We start from the raw sequence: 18936 nt of genomic DNA on the forward strand, positions 1-18936 counted from the left end.
ACTAAGGGCAATTTTGGACACTTAAGGGCAATTTATCATGGCCAATCCACCTAACCTGCACATCTTTGGACTGTGGGAGGAAACCGGAGCACCCGGAGGAAACCCACGCACACACTGGGAAGATGCGCAGACTCCGCACAGCCAGTGACCCAAGCCGGAATCGAACCTGGGACCCTGGAGCTGTGAAGCAATTGTGCTATCCACAATGCTACCGTGCTGCCCTGACATCTGGGATGCAGACAATGTTGGGTTGTCATAGAAACATAGAAAATGGGGCAGCATGGTGGCACAGTGGTTAGCATTTCTGCCCACGGCGCTGAGGACCCGGGTTCGAATCCCGGCCCTGGGTTACTGTCCGTGTGGAGTTTGCACGTTCTCCCCGTGTCTGCGTGGGTTTCACCCCCACATCCCAAAAGATGTGCAGGATAGGTGGATTGGCCACGCTAAATTGCCCCTTAATTGGAAAAAATAATTGGGTATTCTAAATTCATTAAAAACATAGAAAATAAAAGCAGGAGGAGGCCATTCGGCCCTTTGAGCCCGTTCTGCCATTCATTATGATCATGGCTGATCATCAAGTTCAATAACCTGATTCCGCCCCCCCCCCCATTTCCCTTGATCCCTTGAGCCCCAAGAGCTATGTCTAATTCCTTGAAGTTACACAATGTTTTGGCCTCAACTACTTTCTGTGGTAGCGAATTCCACAGATTCTGTGGGATTTGTTGCGGGTCTCATACCGATTACCTGTGAAACAACAGAGTCAGCAACCACTTTGGCTTCGGTGGAGGGATCTTTACTCTGTTCCCAACCTCTGCTGGTAGTATTTAATGGGGGTAAATCAGAACTACTGGAAACAGCAGCTCCAGCAGCATCTAAAGAGGGAGGGAGGCAAAGATATTAAATTAGTGTTTCAGGTTTGTGACATTTCAACAGAGCTCAGAATGGGAGGAGACAGTGGAGGGAGGGCACTGACTGAGGAGGAGGCAGTGGAGGGTGGGCACTGACTGAGGAGGAGACAGTGGAGGGAGGGCACTGACTGAGGAGGAGGCAGTGGAGGGTGGGCACTGACTGAGGAGGAGGCAGTGGAGGGAGGGCACTGACTGAGGAGGAGGCAGTGGAGGGTGGGCACTGACTGAGGAGGAGACAGTGGAGGGAGGACACTGACTGAGGAGGAGGCAGTGGAGGGTGGGCAGTGACTGAGGAGGAGGCAGTGGAGGGTGGGCACTGACTGAGGAGGAGGCAGTGGAGGGTGGGCGCTGGCTGAGGAGGAGGCAGTGGAGGGAGGGCACTGACTGAGGAGGAGACAGTGGAGGGAGGCGCTGACTGAGGAGGAGACAGTGGAGGGTGGGCACTGACTGAGGAGGAGACAGTGGAGGGTGGGCACTGACTGAGGAGGAGGCAGTGGAGGGTGGGCGCTGGCTGAGGAGGAGGCAGTGGAGGGAGGGCACTGACTGAGGAGGAGACAGTGGAGGGAGGCGCTGACTGAGGAGGAGACAGTGGAGGGTGGGCGCTGGCTGATGAGGAGGCAGTGGAGGGAGGCACTGACAGGAGATGGCAGTGGAGGGAGGGCACTGACTGAGGAGGAGGCAGTGGAGGGAGGGCACTGACTGAGGAGGAGGCAGTGGAGGGAGGGCACTGACTGAGCAGGAGGCAGTGGAGGGAGGCACTGACTGAGGAGGAGGCAGTGGAGGGTGGGCACTGACTGAGGAGGAGACAGTGGAGGGTGGGCACTGACTGAGGAGGAGGCAGTGGAGGGAGGCACTGACTGAGGAGGAGGCAGTGTAGGGAGGGCACTGACTGAGGACGGGACAGTGGAGGGAGGCACTGACTGAGGAGGAGGCAGTGGAGGGTGGGCACTGACTGAGGAGGAGACAGTGGAGGGTGGGCACTGACTGAGGAGGGGACTGGAGGGTGGGCACTGACTGAGGAGGAGGCAGTGGAGGGTGGGCACTGACTGAGGAGGAGGCAGTGGAGGGTGGGCACTGACTGAGGAGGAGACAGTGGAGGGTGGGCACTGACTGAGGAGGAGACAGTGGAGGGTGGGCACTGACTGAGGAGGAGGCAGTGGAGGGAGGCACTGACTGAGGAGGAGGCAGTGGAGGGTGGGCACTGACTGAGGAGGAGACAGTGGAGGGTGGGCACTGACTGAGGAGGGGACTGGAGGGTGGGCACTGACTGAGGAGGAGGCAGTGGAGGGAGGCACTGGCTGAGGAGGAGGCAGTGGAGGGAGGCACTGGCTGAGGAGGGGACTGGAGGGTGGGCACTGACTGAGGAGGAGGCAGTGGAGGGAGGCACTGACTGAGGAGGAGGCAGTGGAGGGTGGGCACTGACTGAGGAGGAGACAGTGGAGGGTGGGCACTGACTGAGGAGGGGACTGGAGGGTGGGCACTGACTGAGGAGGAGGCAGTGGAGGGAGGCACTGGCTGAGGAGGAGGCAGTGGAGGGAGGGCACTGACTGAGAAGGAGGCAGTGGAGGGAGGCACTGACTGATGAGGAGGCAGTGGTGGGTGTCCGGATGGTTCTAGTAAAGTGTTCAGTTCTTCCCGGGAATTCTTGCCCTTCCAGCAGTGGCCACTACAGTGTTCTCAGGCCATGCGTACTGCCTGTCAGACTAGCTATCGAGGTGGTGAATTCCTGTCCGAGATGGCCGGTAGACCCGATGGCAGCTGCATAGGCCGAATTAGCATGTTATCGGGTTAGGTGGGTTGTGAGGAATACAGCCAAGACCACCCCCCCACCCTCCCACCCCATCCCGTGCAAAATCCACCCACATGTCCACCTGCCCAATCATTTTTGACTTTTCTTCATTTTGATGCATAGCTGAGAGGCTTCCGTGCTATTCTCTGGAAAACATTGATCACCATTGCTGTTGGTGGGACTTTGCTTTGTGTTAATTGACTGCAGCATTCCTGCATTTCAAAGACTCTGGACTGGATTTTCCGTAGCCCGACATCAAAATCAGGATCACTGATCGTGTGGAGAACGGATTCCGACACCGTAATCGTGGTAGCCGCCGGTTTGACGCCAGTCTGAAATTGACTGCCCCCTCCAAACCGGCGGCGTGGGACGTGCGCTGAGCACAGTTCCAGGACTGTTGGCGCATCATCGGCCGGCTGCCCCGTGATGCTCCGCCGCCCGATGGGCCGAGTCCCCGACAGCGCGGGCCATGTGTGGTCCCATTAGTCGGGAACCTGGCTTGCCGGCTGCAGACCGTGTCCAGCGCCGCCACACTCATCCGTGATCCGTGCTGCCGGCCGGGCGGCTTCTGGGGCAGGCAGGGGTGTTGGGATGGGTGGGTTCGGGTTCTAGCACCGTCGGTGCCATGATTTCTGCCGTGACCGGTGCAGGCCGTCAGCCCTGCGCATGCGCAGACCGGGACCCGGCCATTCTCTGTCCGTTTTCCGTGCAATCTGCAGGTGTTTCACCCGGCGCCGGTGATAGCCCCTCATTCGCGCTGATTTTCCTGTCGTGAAACGCCCGCGGATTCTCCGTTGATGCCGGCACTTAGCCGCTGGAACAGAGAATTCCGCCCTCTGTGTTGGTTGTGAAGTGTTTTGGGATATCTTCAGGTGGAGTAAGGTGCTAGATAAATGAAAGCTCTTCTATCTCTCTTTAACTTATGTAAAATAGTGGGAAATGGGGGAAAGCGATGGACTTCATAAATCAGATTGACATGAGTAAAAGTCAGTTCAGAAAAACAGAAGTCTTTAATTAACTTTTTATTTCAGCAGGAAGACTACACTAGAATCTTGAGGGTTGGAGAATTTAGCAAGACGGTAAGCAACTGTTAACTCTTTCAATGCTGGCTCACGTTAACTCGGCCTCATTCAGCATGATTCGACCTGTGAAATAATGGACTGGATTCTAAGCTCCAAGATGCCGAAATCGTGTTCGGCGGCGGGGCAGAGAATCCATTTTAGAACATAGAACATAGAACGATACAGCGCAGTACAGGCCCTTCGGCCCACGATGTTGCACCGACATGGGAAGTCAAAAACTAACGGCCATCTAACCTACACTATGCCATTATCATCCATATGCTTATCCAATAAACTTTTAAATGCCCTCAATGTTGGCGAGTTCACTACTGTTGCAGGTAGGGCATTCCACGGCCTCACCACTCTTTGCGTAAAAAACCTACATCTGACGTCTGTCCTGTATCTATTACCCCTCAATTTAAGGCAATGTCCCCTCGTGCTAGCCACCTCCATCCGCGGGAGAAGGCTCTCACTGTCCACCCTATCTAACACTCTGATCATTTTGTATGCCTCTATTAAGTCACCTCTTAACCTTCTTCTCTCTAACGAGAACAACCTCAAGTCCATCAGCCTTTCCTCATAAGATTTTCCCTCCATACCAGGCAACATCCTGGTAAATCTCCTCTGCACCCGTTCCAAAGCTTCCACGTCCTTCCTATAATGAGGCGACCAGAACCGTACGCAATACTCCAAATGCGGCCGTACCAGAGTTTTGTACAACTGCAACATGACCTCATGGCTCCGGAAGTCAATCCCTCTACCAATAAAGGCCAACACACAATAGGCCTTCTTCACAACCCTATCAACCTGGGTGGCAACTTTCAGGGATCTATGTACATGGACACCGAGATCCCTCTGCTCATCCACACTGCCAAGAATTTTACCATTAGCCAAATATTCCGCATTCCTGTTTTTCTTTCCAAAGTGAATCACTTCACACTTCTCTACATTAAACTCCATTTGCCACCTCTCAGCCCAGCTCTGCAGCTTATCTATGTCCCTCTGTAACCTGCAACATCCTTCCACACTGTCTACAACTCCACCGACTTTAGTGTCGTCTGCAAATTTACTCACCCAACTTTCTGTGCCCTCCTCTAGGTCATTTATAAAAATGACAAACAGCAACGGCCCCAGAACAGATCCTTGTGGTACGCCACTCGTAACTGAACTCCATTCTGAACATTTGCCATCAACCACCACCCTCTGTCTTCTTTCAACTAGCCAATTTCTGATCCACATCTCTAAGTCACCCTCAATCCCCAGCCTCCGTATTTTCTGCAATAGCCGACCGTGGGGAACCTTATCAAACGCTTTACTGAAATCCATATCCACCACATCAACCGCTCTACCCTCGTCTACCTGTTCAGTCACCTTCTCAAAGAACTCGATAAGGTTTGTGAGGCATGATCTACCTTCACAAAACCATGCTGACTATCCCTAATCATATTATTCCTATCTAGATGATTATAAATCGTATCTCTTATAATCCTCTCCAAGACTTTACCCACAACAGACGTGAGGCTCACCGGCCTATAGTTACCGTGGTTATCTCTACTCCCCTTCTTGAACAAAGGGACCACATTTGCTACCCTCCAGTCCTCTGGCACTATTCCTGTAGCCAATGATGACATAAAAATCAAAGCCAAAGGCTCAGCAATCTCTTCCCTGGCTTCCCAGAGAATCCTAGGATAAATCCCATCAGGCCCCGGGGACTTATCTATTTTCACCTTGTCCAGAATTGCCAACACTTCTTCCCTACGCACCTCAATGCCATCTATTCTAATAGCCTGGGTCTCAGCATTCTCCTCCACAACATTATCTTTTTCCTGAGTGAATACTGACGAAAAGTATTCATTTAGTATCTCGCTTATCTCCTCAGCCTCCATACACAACTTCCCAGTCCTTGACTGGCCATACTCTTACCCTAGTCATTCTTTTATTCCTGACATACCTATAGAAAGCTTTTGGGTTTTCCTTGATCCTACCTGCCAAAGACTTCTCATGTCCCCTCCTTGCTTGTCTTAGCTCTCTCTTTAGATCCTTCCTCGCTTCCTTGTAACTATCAAGTGCCCCGACTGAAACTTCACGCCTCATCTTCACATAGGCCTCCTTCTTCCTCTTAACAAGAGATTCCACTTCTTTGGTAAACCACGGTTCCCTCACTCTACCCCATCCTCCCTGCCTGACTGGTACGTACTTATCAAGAACACGCAATAGCTGTTCCTTGAACAAGCTCCACATATCCAGTGTGCCCAACCCTTGCAGCCTACTTCTCCAACCTACACATCCTAAGTCATGTCTAATGGCATCATAATTGCCCTTCCCCCTGCTATAACCCTTGCCCTGTGGGGTATACTTATCCCTTTCCATCACTAACGTAAAGGTCACCGAATTGTGGTCACTGTTTCCAAAGTGCTCACCTACCTCCAGATCTAACACCTGGCCTGGTTCATTACCCAAAACCAAATCCAATGTGGCCTCGCCTCTTGTTGGCCTGTCAACATATTGTGTCAGGAAACCCTCCTGCACACATTGTACAAAGAACGACCCATCTAATGAACTCGAACTATATCTTTTCCAGTCAATATTTGGAAAGTTAAAGTCTCCCATAACAACTACCCTGTTACTTTCGCTCTTTTCCAGAATCATCTTCACCATCCTTTCCTCTATATCCCTAGAACTATTAGGTGGCCTATAGAAAACTCCCAACAGGGTGACCTCTCCTTTCCTGTTTCTAACCTCAGCCCATACTACCTCGGAAGAAGAGTCTCCATCTAGCATCCTTTCCGCCACCGTAATACTGTCCTTGACTAGCAGCGCCACACCTCCCCCTCTTTTGCCCCCTTCTCTGAGCTTACTAAAACACCTAAACCCCGGAACCTGCAACAACCATTTCTGTCCCTGCTCTATCCATGTCTCTGAAATGGCCACAACATCGAAGTCCCAGGTACCAACCCATGCTGCCAGTTCCCCTACCTTATCTCGTACACTCCTGGCATTGAAGTAGACACACTTCAAACCACGTACCTGAACACTGGCACCCTCCTGCGAAGTCAAATCTGTGCTCCTGACCTCTATACTCTCAATCTCCCGTACCCCAAAACTACAATCCAGATTCCCATGCCCCTGCTGAATTAGTTTAAACCCCCCCAAAGAGCACTAACAAATCTTCCCCCCCAGGATATTGGTGCCCCTCAGGTTCAGATGTAGACCATCCTGTCTATAGCTGTCCCACCTTCCCCAGAAAGAGCCCCAGTTATCCAGAAATCTGAATCCCTCCCGCCTGCACCATCCCTGTAGCCATGTGTTTAATTGCTCTCTCTCCCTATTCCTCATCTCACTATCACGTGGCACGGGCAACAACCCAGAGATAACAACTCTGTTTGTTCTCGCTCTGAGCTTCCATCCTAGCTCCCTAAAGGCCTGCCTGACATCCTTGTCCCCTTTCCTACCTATGTCGTTAGTGCCAATGTGGACTACGACTTGGGGCTGCTCCCCCTCCCCCTTAAGGACCCGGAAAACACGATCCGAGACATCACTTACCCTTGCACCTGGGAGGCAACATACCAAACGTGAGTCTCTCTCGCTCCCACAAAATCTCCTATCTGTGCCCCTGACTATTGAGTCCCCAATTACTAATGTTCTACTCCTTTCCCCCCTTCCCTTCTGAGCAACAGGGACAGACTCTGTGCCAGAGGCCCGTACCCCATGGCTTACCCCTGGTAAGTTTTCCCCCCCCCACCCCCCCACAAGTATCCAAAACGGTATACTTGTTACTCAGGGGAACGACCGCAGGGGGTCCCTGCACTGACTGCTTCTTCCCAGTCCCTCTTACAGTTACCCATCTATCTCCAGTCTTTGGTGTAACTACTTCCCTGAAGCTCCTATCTATGACCCCCTCTGTCTCCCGAATGATCCGAAGTTCATCCAGCTCAAGCTCCAGGTCCCTAACACGGTTTTTGAGGAGCTGGAGTTGGGTGCACTTCCCACAGATGAAATCAGCAGGGACACTGACGGTGTCCCTCATCTCAAACATTCTGCAGGAGGAGCATTGTTCTGCCTTCCCTGACATCACCTCTAGATTTAAAAAAAACAAGTAAAATAAAATAAAAAAATAAAGGAAGAGCTTACCTGATATTCCCTCAAACCCTGCTCCCGCTGAAAGGTAAGCAAATTTAAAGGCACTCACTCACCTTCACGACAAGCCCCTGCTCCCGCTTCCCAACAACCGTGGTGTTTTTTTTTGGTTAGAGGAGGAGGTAGAGTGGGAAACACTGACGAAGTGTTTCGGGTTTAACTGTCACTTGACAACAGCATTTTGACGCCAATAACGGGAGCGACGCGTGTTTTTGTATTCTCCGCCCCCTGCAAAGCTGTGTGTTCTGCGAGTACACCGCACCAAGTATTCACGGCCCCGCGATGCTCTGCCTTGACCGGCCGAGTTCCCGATAGCTAGGATTACGTTTGCTCACACCGTTCAGGAATCTCGCGTGGCAGTTGCGGACCCAATCCGACGTGGCCACAGTCGGGGGAGGGCCGATGTGCGGGCTGGGGGGGGGCTTCATTCGGGACTGGGGGCACTGTGGGTGGGCAGTCAGGGACGTTCGTGCGACCTTTTGTGGTCCGGGTCCACGGGCTGAGTCCGCCATGGAGCACGGCCGCCGCCGTACGGAACCGGAAATGCTCAGGGCCGAATCGGCAGCTGGAGCTGCGAGCACTATGGTGCCTGCCTGCTGTCACCAGCAAAACGGGGTATCGGTGGCTGTTTTGCGCCAGTTTTACTAGCGTAAAAGACCACTGTTTTCACGCCGGCATGGGGACTTAGTCTCCAAAACTTTTAGATGTTTGAAGAAGAATAGGGAGGGAGGTAAAAGAGGAGGGGAAGTGGCACTGTTAATTAGGGAGTGCATCACAGCTGCAGAAAAGGAGGTAGTTGAGGAGGGTTTGTTGACTGAGTCAGTATGGGTGGAAGTCAGAAACAAGAAAGGAGCAGTCACTTTATTGGGTTTTCTTTTGACCCCCCCCCCCCCCCCCCCCCCCACCCCATAGTAGCAGAGAGATAGAGGAACAGATTGGGCGGCAGATCTTGGAAAGGTGCAGAAGTAACAGAGTTGTTGTCATGGGTGACTTCAACTTCCCTCATATTGACTGGAACCTACTTAGTGCAAAAGGTTTGGATGGAGCAGATTTTGTCAGATGTGCCCAGGAAGGATTCCTGACTCAATATGTAGATAGGCCGACTAGGGGGGAGGCCATATTGGATTTGGTGCTTGCAACAAACCAGGCCATTTGTCAGATGTCTCGGTGGGAGAGCATTTCGGTGACAGTGACCACAACTCCTTGACCTTTACCATAGTCATGGAGAGAGTTAAGAACAGACAGTATGGGAAGGTATTTAATTGGGGGAGGGGAAATTATACTGCTATTAGACAGGAGCTGAGGAGCATAAATTGGGAAATACACAACAGTAATGTGGGGTTGTTTAAGGAGCACTTGCTGCGAGTGCTGGATAGTTTTGTCCCACTGAGACAAGGAAGGAATGGTAAGGTGAAGGAGCCTTGGATGACAAGAGAAGTGGAGCTTCTAGTCAAGAGGAAGAAGGAAGCTTACGTAAGGTTGAGGAAGCAAGGATCTGGCACGGCTCTAGAGAGTTACAAGACAGCCAAGAAGGAACTCAAAAATGGACTTAGGAGAACTAGAAGGGGGCATGAAAACCCTGGCGGGAAGGATTAGGGAAAACCCTAAGGCATTTTACACTTATGTGAGAAATAAGAGGATGATCACAGAGAGAGTAGAGCCGATCAGGGATAGTGGAGGGAACTTGCGCCTAGAGTCTGAGGAGGTAGCAGAGGCCTTAAATGAATATTTTGCTTCAGTATTCACGAGAGAGAGGGACCTTGTTGCTCATGAGAACAGCGTGAACCAGGTTAATAGAATCAAACAGGTTGATATTAAGAAGGGGGATGTGCTGGAAATTTTGAAAAGTATCAGGATAGATAAGTCCCCTGGGCCTGACGGGATATACCCAAGGTTACTACAGGAAGCGAGGGAGGAGATTGCTGCGCCGTTGGCAATGATCACTCTCCACTGGAGTAATATCGGATGATTGGAGGGAGGTGAATGCTGTTCCCCTGTTCAAGAAAGGGAATAGGGAAATTCCTGGGAATTACAGACCAGTCATTCTTACGTCTGTGGTGAGCAAAATACTGGACAGGATTCTGAGAGATTGGATTTATAATTATTTAGAAAAACATAGTTTGATTAAAGATAGTCAGCATGGCTTTGTGAGGGGCAGGTCATGCCTCACAAGCCTCATTGAATTCTTTGAGGATGTGACGAGACACATTGATGAACGTCGGGCAGTGAATGTGATGTATATGGATTTTAGTAAGGCATTTAATAAGGTTCCCCATGGTAGGCTCATTCAGAAAGTTAGGGGGCATGGGATACAGGGAAATTTGGCTGGCTGGATATACAATTGGCTGGCCGAAAGAAGACAGTGAGTGGTAGTGGATGGAAAGTATTCCGCTTGGAGGTCAGTGACCAGTGGTGTCCTGCAGGGATCTGTTCTGGGACCTCTGCTCTTTGTGGTTTTTATAAATGACTTGGATGAGGAAGTGGAAGGGTGGGTAGTATACTTGCCGATGACACGAAGGTTGGTGGAGTTGTAGATAGTGTCGAGGGCTATTGCAGGTTACAACATTGACAGGATGCAGAGCTGGGCTGAAAAGTTGCAGATGGAGTTCAACCTAGATAAATGTGATTAATTTTGGAAGGTCTAATTTGAATGCTGAATACAGGGTTAAAGGCAGGATTCTTGGAAGTGTGGAGGAACAGAGGGATCTTGGGGTCTACGTACATAGATCCCTCAAAGTTGCCACTCAGGCTGATAGGGTTGTTAAGAAGGCATATGGTGTGTTGGCTTTCATTAACAGTGGGATTGAGTTTAAGAGCAACGAGGTTTTGCTGCAGCTTTATAAAACCCTGGTTCGACCACACTTGGAATATTGTGTCCAGGTCTGGTTGCCTCATTATACGAAGCATGTGGATGCTTTGGAGAGGGTGCAGAGGAGATTTACTGGATGCTGCATGGACTGGAGGGCATGTGTTATTAAGAAAGGTTGAGAGAGTGTTGCTATTTCTATTAACAAACCACAAGCTGCGAGTATGTTTCTTGTATTGACCAAATGACCACACAATTCCCATTATCCTTTGCGGGTGGCCATTTTAGATGGCCACAGGAGCAAGGCTTTTCTCAATAGAGCGAAGAAAGAAGAGAGGTGATATGATAGAGGTTTACAAGGTGATGAGAGGCATGGATAGAGTAGATAGCCAGAGACTTTTCCCCAGGGCAGAGATGGCTGTCAAGGGGGGACATAATTTTAAGGTGATTGGAGGGAGGTATAGGGGAGATGTCAAGGGTAGGTTATTTGCGCAGAGTGGTGGGTGCGTGGAATGCACTGCCAGCGGAGGTGGTGGAGTCAGGGTCATTAGGGACATTTAAGCGACTCTTGAACAGGCACATAGACATCAGCAAATTGAAGGGGTGTAGGTTAGGTTGATCTTAGATTAGCATAAATGGTCGGCACAACATCGTGGGCTGAAGGGCCTGGACTGTTCTATGTTCTAAAATGGAGAATGCAGCTCAATATGTTGCTAAGAGACTGGGAAGTGGGTGATGCCCGTTCCTGTGGTCTTGAACCTATCCCAGTAAAGGCAAGAGCCAAGGCCTGCACGTGGTGGCTAATTCAACAATACTTTTATACATCTGTTTGTCTTTCAGTTGGAACTGTTGTAGGATCAAATTCTTAATTGATCAAACATCCTGAATTGTGGGTATTCTGGGATATTATCATACATCCTTTACATCACAAGTTTGAGGACTGGAAACATCTGGTTATTAAAATTAAAATGAAATGAAAATCGCTTGTTGTCACAAGTAGGCTTCAAATGAAGTTACTGTGAAAAGCCCCTAGTCACCAGGAACGGGAAGTGGAGGACTGGAGGGGTGGGGGGAGGGGGCCATCGCCATGGGGAGCGGGTCAGAGGGGGAGGGTCGACCCGGGGCGAGCAGGGAACAGGACATGGCTAATCGGCAGGGGAAGGGGGCGGGTCGTCCCGCGACCCGGCTGATCACTTGGAACGTGAGGGGGCTGAATGGGCCGGTCAAGAGATCAAGGGTATTCTCACACCTGAAGGGACTGAAGGCTGATGTAGCAATGTTACAGGAGACCCATTTGAAGGTAGTGGACCAGGTTCGCCTGAGAAGGGGGTGGGTGGGACAGGTGTTCCACTCTGGATTGGACGCAAAGAACCGGGGGGGTGGCGATTCTGGTGGGAAAGAGGGTGTCGTTCGTGGCGGAGGAGGTGGTGGCGGATAAGGAGGGTAGGTATGTGATGGTGAAGGGTAAGCTGCAGGGGGAGAAAGTGGTGATGGTCAACGTATATGCCCCGAACTGGGATGACGCGGGTTTTATGAGGCGCCTATTGGGCCTCATTCCGGGACTGGAGGCAGGGGGCTTGATCATGGGGGGGGACTTTAACACAGTGCTGGACCCCGGGCTAGACAGATCGAGCTCAAGGACCAATAGGAGGCCGGCAGCGGCAGAAGTGCTGAGGGGGTACATGGAGCAGATGGGAGGAGTAGACCCATGGAGGTTTGGTAGGCCGAGGGCGAGGGAGTATTCCTTTTTCTCCCACGTCCATAGAGTGTACTCCAGAATCGATTTCTTCGTATTGAGCAGGGGGCTGATCCCGAGGGTATGGGAAGCTGAGTACTCGGCCATTGCGATCTCTGATCATGCACCACATTGGGTGGATGTGGAAATGGGGGAGGCGCGGGACCAGCGCCCGCTGTGGCGGCTGGATGTGGGGCTGTTAGCGGACGACGAGGTGTGTAAAAGGGTCCGGAAGAGCATTGAGAGCTATCTGGACTTGAATGACACGGGTGAGGTGCAGGTGGGGATGGTCTGGGAGGCCCTGAAGGCAGTGATCAGGGGAGAGCTGATCTCCATAAGGGCACACAGAGAAAGAAAGGAGAGGCAGGAGAGGGAGAGGCTGGTGGGGGAGCTATTGGAAGTGGACAGGAGATATGCGGAGGCACCAGAGGAGGGGCTGCTGGGAGAACGGCGCAGCCTGCAGGCCAAGTTCGACCTGCTGACCACCAGGAAGGCAGAGACGCAGTGGAGAAGGGCGCAGGGCGCGGTCTATGAGTATGGGGAAAAGGCGAGCAGGATGCTGGCACACCAGCTTCGCAAACGAGATGCGGCTAGGGAGATTGGGGGAGTGAAGGAGAGGGGCGGGAAGGTAGTGCAGAAGGGGCAAGAAGTGAACGGGGTCTTCAGGGATTTTTACAAGGAGTTGTATCGGTCTGAGCCGCCGACAAGGAGAGGGGGAATGGAGGACTTCCTAAACAAATTGAGGTTCCCAAGGGTCCAGGAGGGGCTGGTAGAAGGGCTGGGGGTGCCAATAGGGCTAGAGGAGCTAGTCAAGGGAATAGGTCAGATGCAGGCGGGGAAGGCGCCGGGGCCAGATGGGTTCCCGGTGGAATTCTATAAGAAAAATGTGGACTTGGTGGGACCGGTACTGGTACGAGCCTTTAATGAGGCGCGAGAGGGGGGGGTTCTGCCCCCGACAATGTCGCAGGCTCTGATCTCCCTGATATTGAAGCGGGATAAAGACCCCGTGCAGTGCGGGTCCTACAGGCCTATCTCGCTTCTGAACGTGGATGCCAAGTTGCTGGCAAAGATCCTGGCAGCTAGAATAGAGGATTGTGTGCCAGGGGTAATCCATGAGGACCAGACGGGGTTCGTGAAGGGGCGGCAGCTCAACACGAACGTGCGGAGATTGCTGAATGTAATTATGATGCCGGCAGTGGAGGGGGAGGCTGAGATAGTGGTAGCGCTGGACGCGGAGAAGGCATTCGATAGGGTGGAGTGGGAGTACCTGTGGGAGACGTTGGAACGGTTTGGGTTTGGGGAAGGGTTTATTAAGTGGGTGAAGTTGCTCTACTCGGCCCCGACGGCGAGTGTAGTGACAAACGGGAGGAGGTCGGAGTATTTCGGGCTCCACCGAGGGACCAGGCAGGGATGTCCCCTATCCCCCTTACTTTTCGCACTGGCGATTGAACCGTTGGCGATGGCACTGAGGGGTTCAGGGGGGTGGAGAGGACTGACTAGGGGAGGGGAGGAACATCGGGTATCGCTGTATGCGGATGATCTACTGCTGTACGTGGCAGATCCAGAAGGGGGAATGCCGGAGATAATGGAACTATTAGCAGAGTTTGGGGACTTTTCGGGGTACAAACTAAATTTGGGCAAAAGCGAGGTTTTTGTGATACACCCGGGGGACCAGGGAGAGGGTATTGGGAGACTCCCCTTCAAGCGAGCAGGAAAGAGCTTTAGGTACTTAGGGGTGCAGGTGGCAAGGAACTGGGGGACCCTCCACAAGTTGAACTTTTCCAGGCTGGTGGAACAGATGGAGGAGGAATTTAAGAGGTGGGACATGGTACCGCTGTCGCTGGCGGGGAGGGTGCAGTCAATCAAAATGACGGTCCTCCCAAGGTTCTTGTTTCTATTTCAGTGCTTGCCCATCTTCCTCCCTAGGGCCTTCTTCAAAAAGGTGACGAGTAGCATCATGAGCTACGTGTGGGCGCACGGCACCCCAAGGGTGAGGAGGGTCTTTTTGGAGCGGAGTAGGGAGAGTGGAGGGCTGGCACTACCCAATCTCTCGGGGTATTACTGGGCGGCAAATGTGTCAATGGTGCGCAAGTGGATGATGGAAGGGGAGGGGGCAGCTTGGAAACGAATGGAGAGGGCGTCCTGTGGCAACACAAGCCTGGGGGCCCTAGTAACGGCACCATGGCCGCTCCCCCCCACGAGGTACACCACGAGCCCGGTGGTGGCGGCCACCCTCAAGATATGGGGGCAGTGGAGGCGACACAGGGGGGAAATGGGAGGTCTGTTGGCGGCGCCAATAAGAGGGAACCATAGATTCATCCCGGGGAACATCGACGTGGGATTTCAGAGCTGGTACAGGGTGGGCATACGGCAGCTGAAGGACCTGTTTATAGAGGGGAGGTTTGCGAGCCTGGGAGGGCTGGAGGAGAAGTTTGAGCTCCCCCCGGGAAACATGTTCAGATATTTACAAGTGAAGGCATTTGCTAGGCGGCAGGTGGAGGGGTTCCCCCTGCTCCCCAGTAAGGGGGCGAGTGATAGGGTGCTCTCGGGGGTCTGGGTCGGAGGGGGGAAGATATCAGACATCTACAAGATAATGCAGGAGGCGGAAGAAGCATCAGGGGAGGAGCTGAAAGCCAAGTGGGATGGGGAGCTGGGAGAGCAGATAGAAGACGGGACGTGGGCGGATGCACTGGAGAAGGTCAATTCTTCCTCCTCGTGTGCGAGGCTGAGCCTCATTCAATTTAAGGTGCTGCATAGAGCTCACATGACGGGGACAAGGATGAGCCGGTTCTTTGGGGGTGAGGACAGGTGTGTCAGATGTCTGGGAAGCCCAGCGAACCATGTGCATATGTTCTGGGCATGTCCGGTGCTGGAAGGGTTCTGGAAGGGGGTGGCAAGGACGGTGTCGAAGGTGGTGGGGTCCAGGGTCAAACCAGGATGGGGGCTTGCGATCTTTGGGGTCGGGGTAGAACCGGGGGTACAGGAGGCTAGGGAGGCTGGAATACTGGCCTTTGCGTCCCTAGTGGCTCGACGAAGGATACTAATTCAATGGAAGGACGCGAGGCCTCCAAGCGTTGAAACTTGGATTAACGATATGGCTAGCTATATTCGGCTAGAAAGGATCAAATTTGCCCTGAGAGGGTCGGTACAGGGATTCTCCAGGCGGTGGCAACCTTTCCTTGACTTTTGGATCAGAGATAGGCGTTCGGGGTCGTGGCAGCAGCAACCTGGGGGGGGGGGGGGGGGAGGGGAGGGGAGGGGAGGGGGGGGGCATCAATGGTCGTGGGGGGACATGCATGACTGTAACGCGGGCAAGTCTGCTCGCTGCTCATGTCTGTAACTGTAGGCTGCCTTGTTTGTTAAGTTGTTGCTTGGGGGGGGGGTGGGGGGGGGAGGAATGGTGCGCGCGAGAGAGCGGGTGAGGGAGGGATATTTGCCTAGAGGGATTGTGTTGTAAATAATTTAAAAATTAGTAGGGGTAAATGTCTGTATGGAAAAACTCTTTCAATAAAAATTATTTTTAAAAAAAAGAAAAGCCCCTAGTCGCCACATTCCAGCGCCTGTTCAGGAGGCTGGTACAGGAATTGAACCGTGCTGCTGGCCTGCCTTGGTCTGCTTTAAAAGCCAGCCATTTAGCCCAATGTGTTAAACCAGCCCCTCAAATCTAGTCAGGACAGCACGGTGGTGCAGTGGGTTAGCACTGCGACCTCACGGCGCCTGGGTCTCAGGTTCGATCCCGGCTCTAGGTTACTGTCCGTGTGGAGTTTGCACATTCTCCCTGTGTTTGCGTGGGTTTCACCCCCACAACCCAAAAAATGTGCAGAGTAGGTGGATTGGCCACGCTAAGTTGCAGCTTAATTGGAAAAAATAATGAATTGGGTACTCTAATTTATTTATTAAAAAAGGAATTTAAAAAAAAATCTAGTCAATTCTATAACATCAAATCTTGCTGGGGGATGCATCTTGCAGTGTATGGGTTTAATTAGATTTTCTTGCTGCACCTTTTCAGCTTGAATATAATTAGCAAAGTGATCTAAAAGTGTAACTAATAACAGAGCAGTGAGGTCAACGGGAACCTTGTTGAATGGACGTCTGCCTCCTGACACAAAGAGATCGAAAGATTGAATGAAGATAAAGTAGAAATAATTAGACTAAAGCAGGCACAGAAAGAGAAATGGAGAAGAATAAAATGGATTAAGAATAAGGGGCAGCACGGTGGCGCAGTGGTTAGCACCGCTGCCTCACGGCGCCGAGGTCCCAGGTTCGATTCCGGCTCTGGGTCACTGTCCGTGTGGAGTTTGCAAATTCTACCTGTGTGTGGTTCTCACCCCCAGAACCCAAAGATGTGCAGGGTAGGGGCATTGGCCACGCTAAATTGCCCCTTAATTGAAAAAAACTAATTGGGTATTATAAATTTTTAAAACAAGACTAGAGGGGGAAAAACATGAAAAAAAGATTAAATTGAAGAAAATCACGCAGAATGATTTCTTAAATTGAGGAGCAGGGCTGAATAGTTTAAATTGTTCCTTTTCTGAGTCATGGCTTTTGAATGACATTGCTGTAACAATGATTATGGGAACTATTGAGAACAGTCAACAGCAGACATGGGAGCGCCACTGCAGCCAGTGATTTGTGCTCTTGCCGTTGAACAGAAGTAGCAATAAAATAAACTGTTGGAATGAGCTGAACTCATTAAATCTTGATTTGCTGTAACTGCAATCGGTCAGGTGTGCTCTGAGGCACTGACACAGTGAAACCTGGGCATGGCTCGCACCCCGAGTGCCAGGCTGTCACCTTGAGAAGGAAGAGAAGGCCCGAACCTCAGAGGGAGGTGTCATGGGGGAGATCAGATTCCCCCGTCTTTCTGTTCTTCCCTCGCTCCAGCTGAAAATAATTGTTATGCTTTACCCGGGTCCAGGTGGTGGAGCTTTGTGGACTGGACCTGCTATATAACATAGGTGTAGAAGTCAGGTATTTTAAATACACTTAATATAGGTAAAAAGCTGTTTAAAGCATAAATATTAATTCCCAGTTTTAAAATGAAAGAAACATACAATTTCCAAACTCAGTCATGAGTTTGGAAAACACAGAACCACTGATAAAAACATCACATTTTTCCAAGGACAAGGGCTGAATCCCATGGCAATGAGGTGGAAGCATTAAAGGCTCTATTGTTCTGATTTCAGGCCACTTGTGATAACAGCCTGAACCACATTCCATAACTTATGCAAGCCGAAACATTTTAGACTGTGTTAAAAGACAGTTTCAATTATATTTTCGGAATTATGCCTCGCATAGTATGCTGAGATGACATAACGTCTCCATTGTTGCAGACAAGCAACAATTGGAAGTAACGTTACATCGTGAAGATGGACGGCTTGTTATCAAATCAAATGTGTTTTGAGTCTAACTTAAACCAATTAGGATTATATTTGGGTGTGATCGAATCGCTTAAGACAGATATGAAATAGTATATCCATGGATGATTCGGCCACCATTTTAGAAAGAGACAAAGAGAAGAAAGAGAAGAAAGAGAGAGAGAGAAAGACAGAGAGCCAGAGCGAGAGACAGAAAGAGCTATAAAGTAAAGGAAGAGAATTAGAAAAGAGTTCTGTATTCATATTTCATTTTCATACTTTGACTTCAGACTTTGACTTTTAAAGTTGTGTTCTGGCTACTGTCTCAGAAGACAATTCCTGTGATTCTTTGAAGAAAATCAAATTGTCTACAAACTACCTTTTAAATGATTTTCAAGTTGTAACCAATGAACTCCAAATAAAACAATTCTAATTTGCACCTGACAAGTTTTTAACTTGATTTTCTACTGAGTTTCAGCAATGCTCAAGAACAACCGGTAACCTTAAATTGAAGCTCTAATTCACAATCTTAAGTTCCTTCAGTAGGTTAACTGGGGAATTAATAGCAACTCACAGAATGCTGCTTTTTCACCAACAGATTGCCAAAGGCTCCTGTGACTATAGTCTGAGGAAGACAAGCCTGACATTCTCTGTTCTATAAGGAAGAATCTGCTTTCCAAGGACCGTATAAACCTGCAAAAGTACTTTACAGCTTACAACTGTTTACTGAATGGATGGCTCACCATATGGTGTAAAAAAAGCAGCAATTAGCACCACAGAGTCAGTCAGTCGATTCCCGGCTGGGTCACTGTCTGTGCGGAGTCTGCACGTCCTCCCCGTGTGTGCGTGGGTTTCCTCCGGGTGCTCCGGTTTCCTCCCACAGTCCAAAGATGTGCGGGTTAGGTGGATTGGCCATGCTAAATTGCCCGTAGTGTCCTTAAAAAGTAAGATTAAGGGGGGGGGGTTGTTGGGTTACGAGTATAGGGTGGATACGTGGGTTTGAGTAGGGAGATCATTGCTCGGCACAACATCGAGGGCCGAAGGGCCTGTTCTGTGCTGTACTGTTCTATGTTCTAAGCTTTAAACTTTCCTCCCCCAGAACTTTTGCCCATCTATTCATAGAATCATAGAACTTACAGTGCA

General features: G+C 50.9%; 1 protein-coding gene across 3 annotated transcripts in view; it reads left to right on the forward strand.

Annotated features, from left to right (window-relative positions):
* The window catches only part of LOC119975691 (hepatocyte cell adhesion molecule-like), a 75487-nt gene extending 56781 nt beyond the window's left edge, over positions 1-18706 (forward strand). Inside the window, exons 5-6 of one of the 3 annotated variants that reach the window (XM_038815487.1) lie at positions 3732-3776; positions 18392-18546. In XM_038815487.1, the coding sequence (XP_038671415.1) occupies positions 3732-3745 (14 nt within the window). In that variant the 3' untranslated portion in view covers positions 3746-3776; positions 18392-18546. Of the gene's footprint in view, positions 1-3728; positions 3777-18391 lie in introns of all 3 variants that reach the window. The other 2 variants (XM_038815486.1, XM_038815485.1) reach the window with 2 other exon arrangements.
* The last annotated feature ends 230 nt before the right edge of the window (positions 18707-18936 follow it).

Source organism: Scyliorhinus canicula, chromosome 13 (genome assembly GCF_902713615.1).
Source record: "Scyliorhinus canicula chromosome 13, sScyCan1.1, whole genome shotgun sequence".
Classification (NCBI taxonomy): Eukaryota; Metazoa; Chordata; class Chondrichthyes; order Carcharhiniformes; family Scyliorhinidae; genus Scyliorhinus; species Scyliorhinus canicula.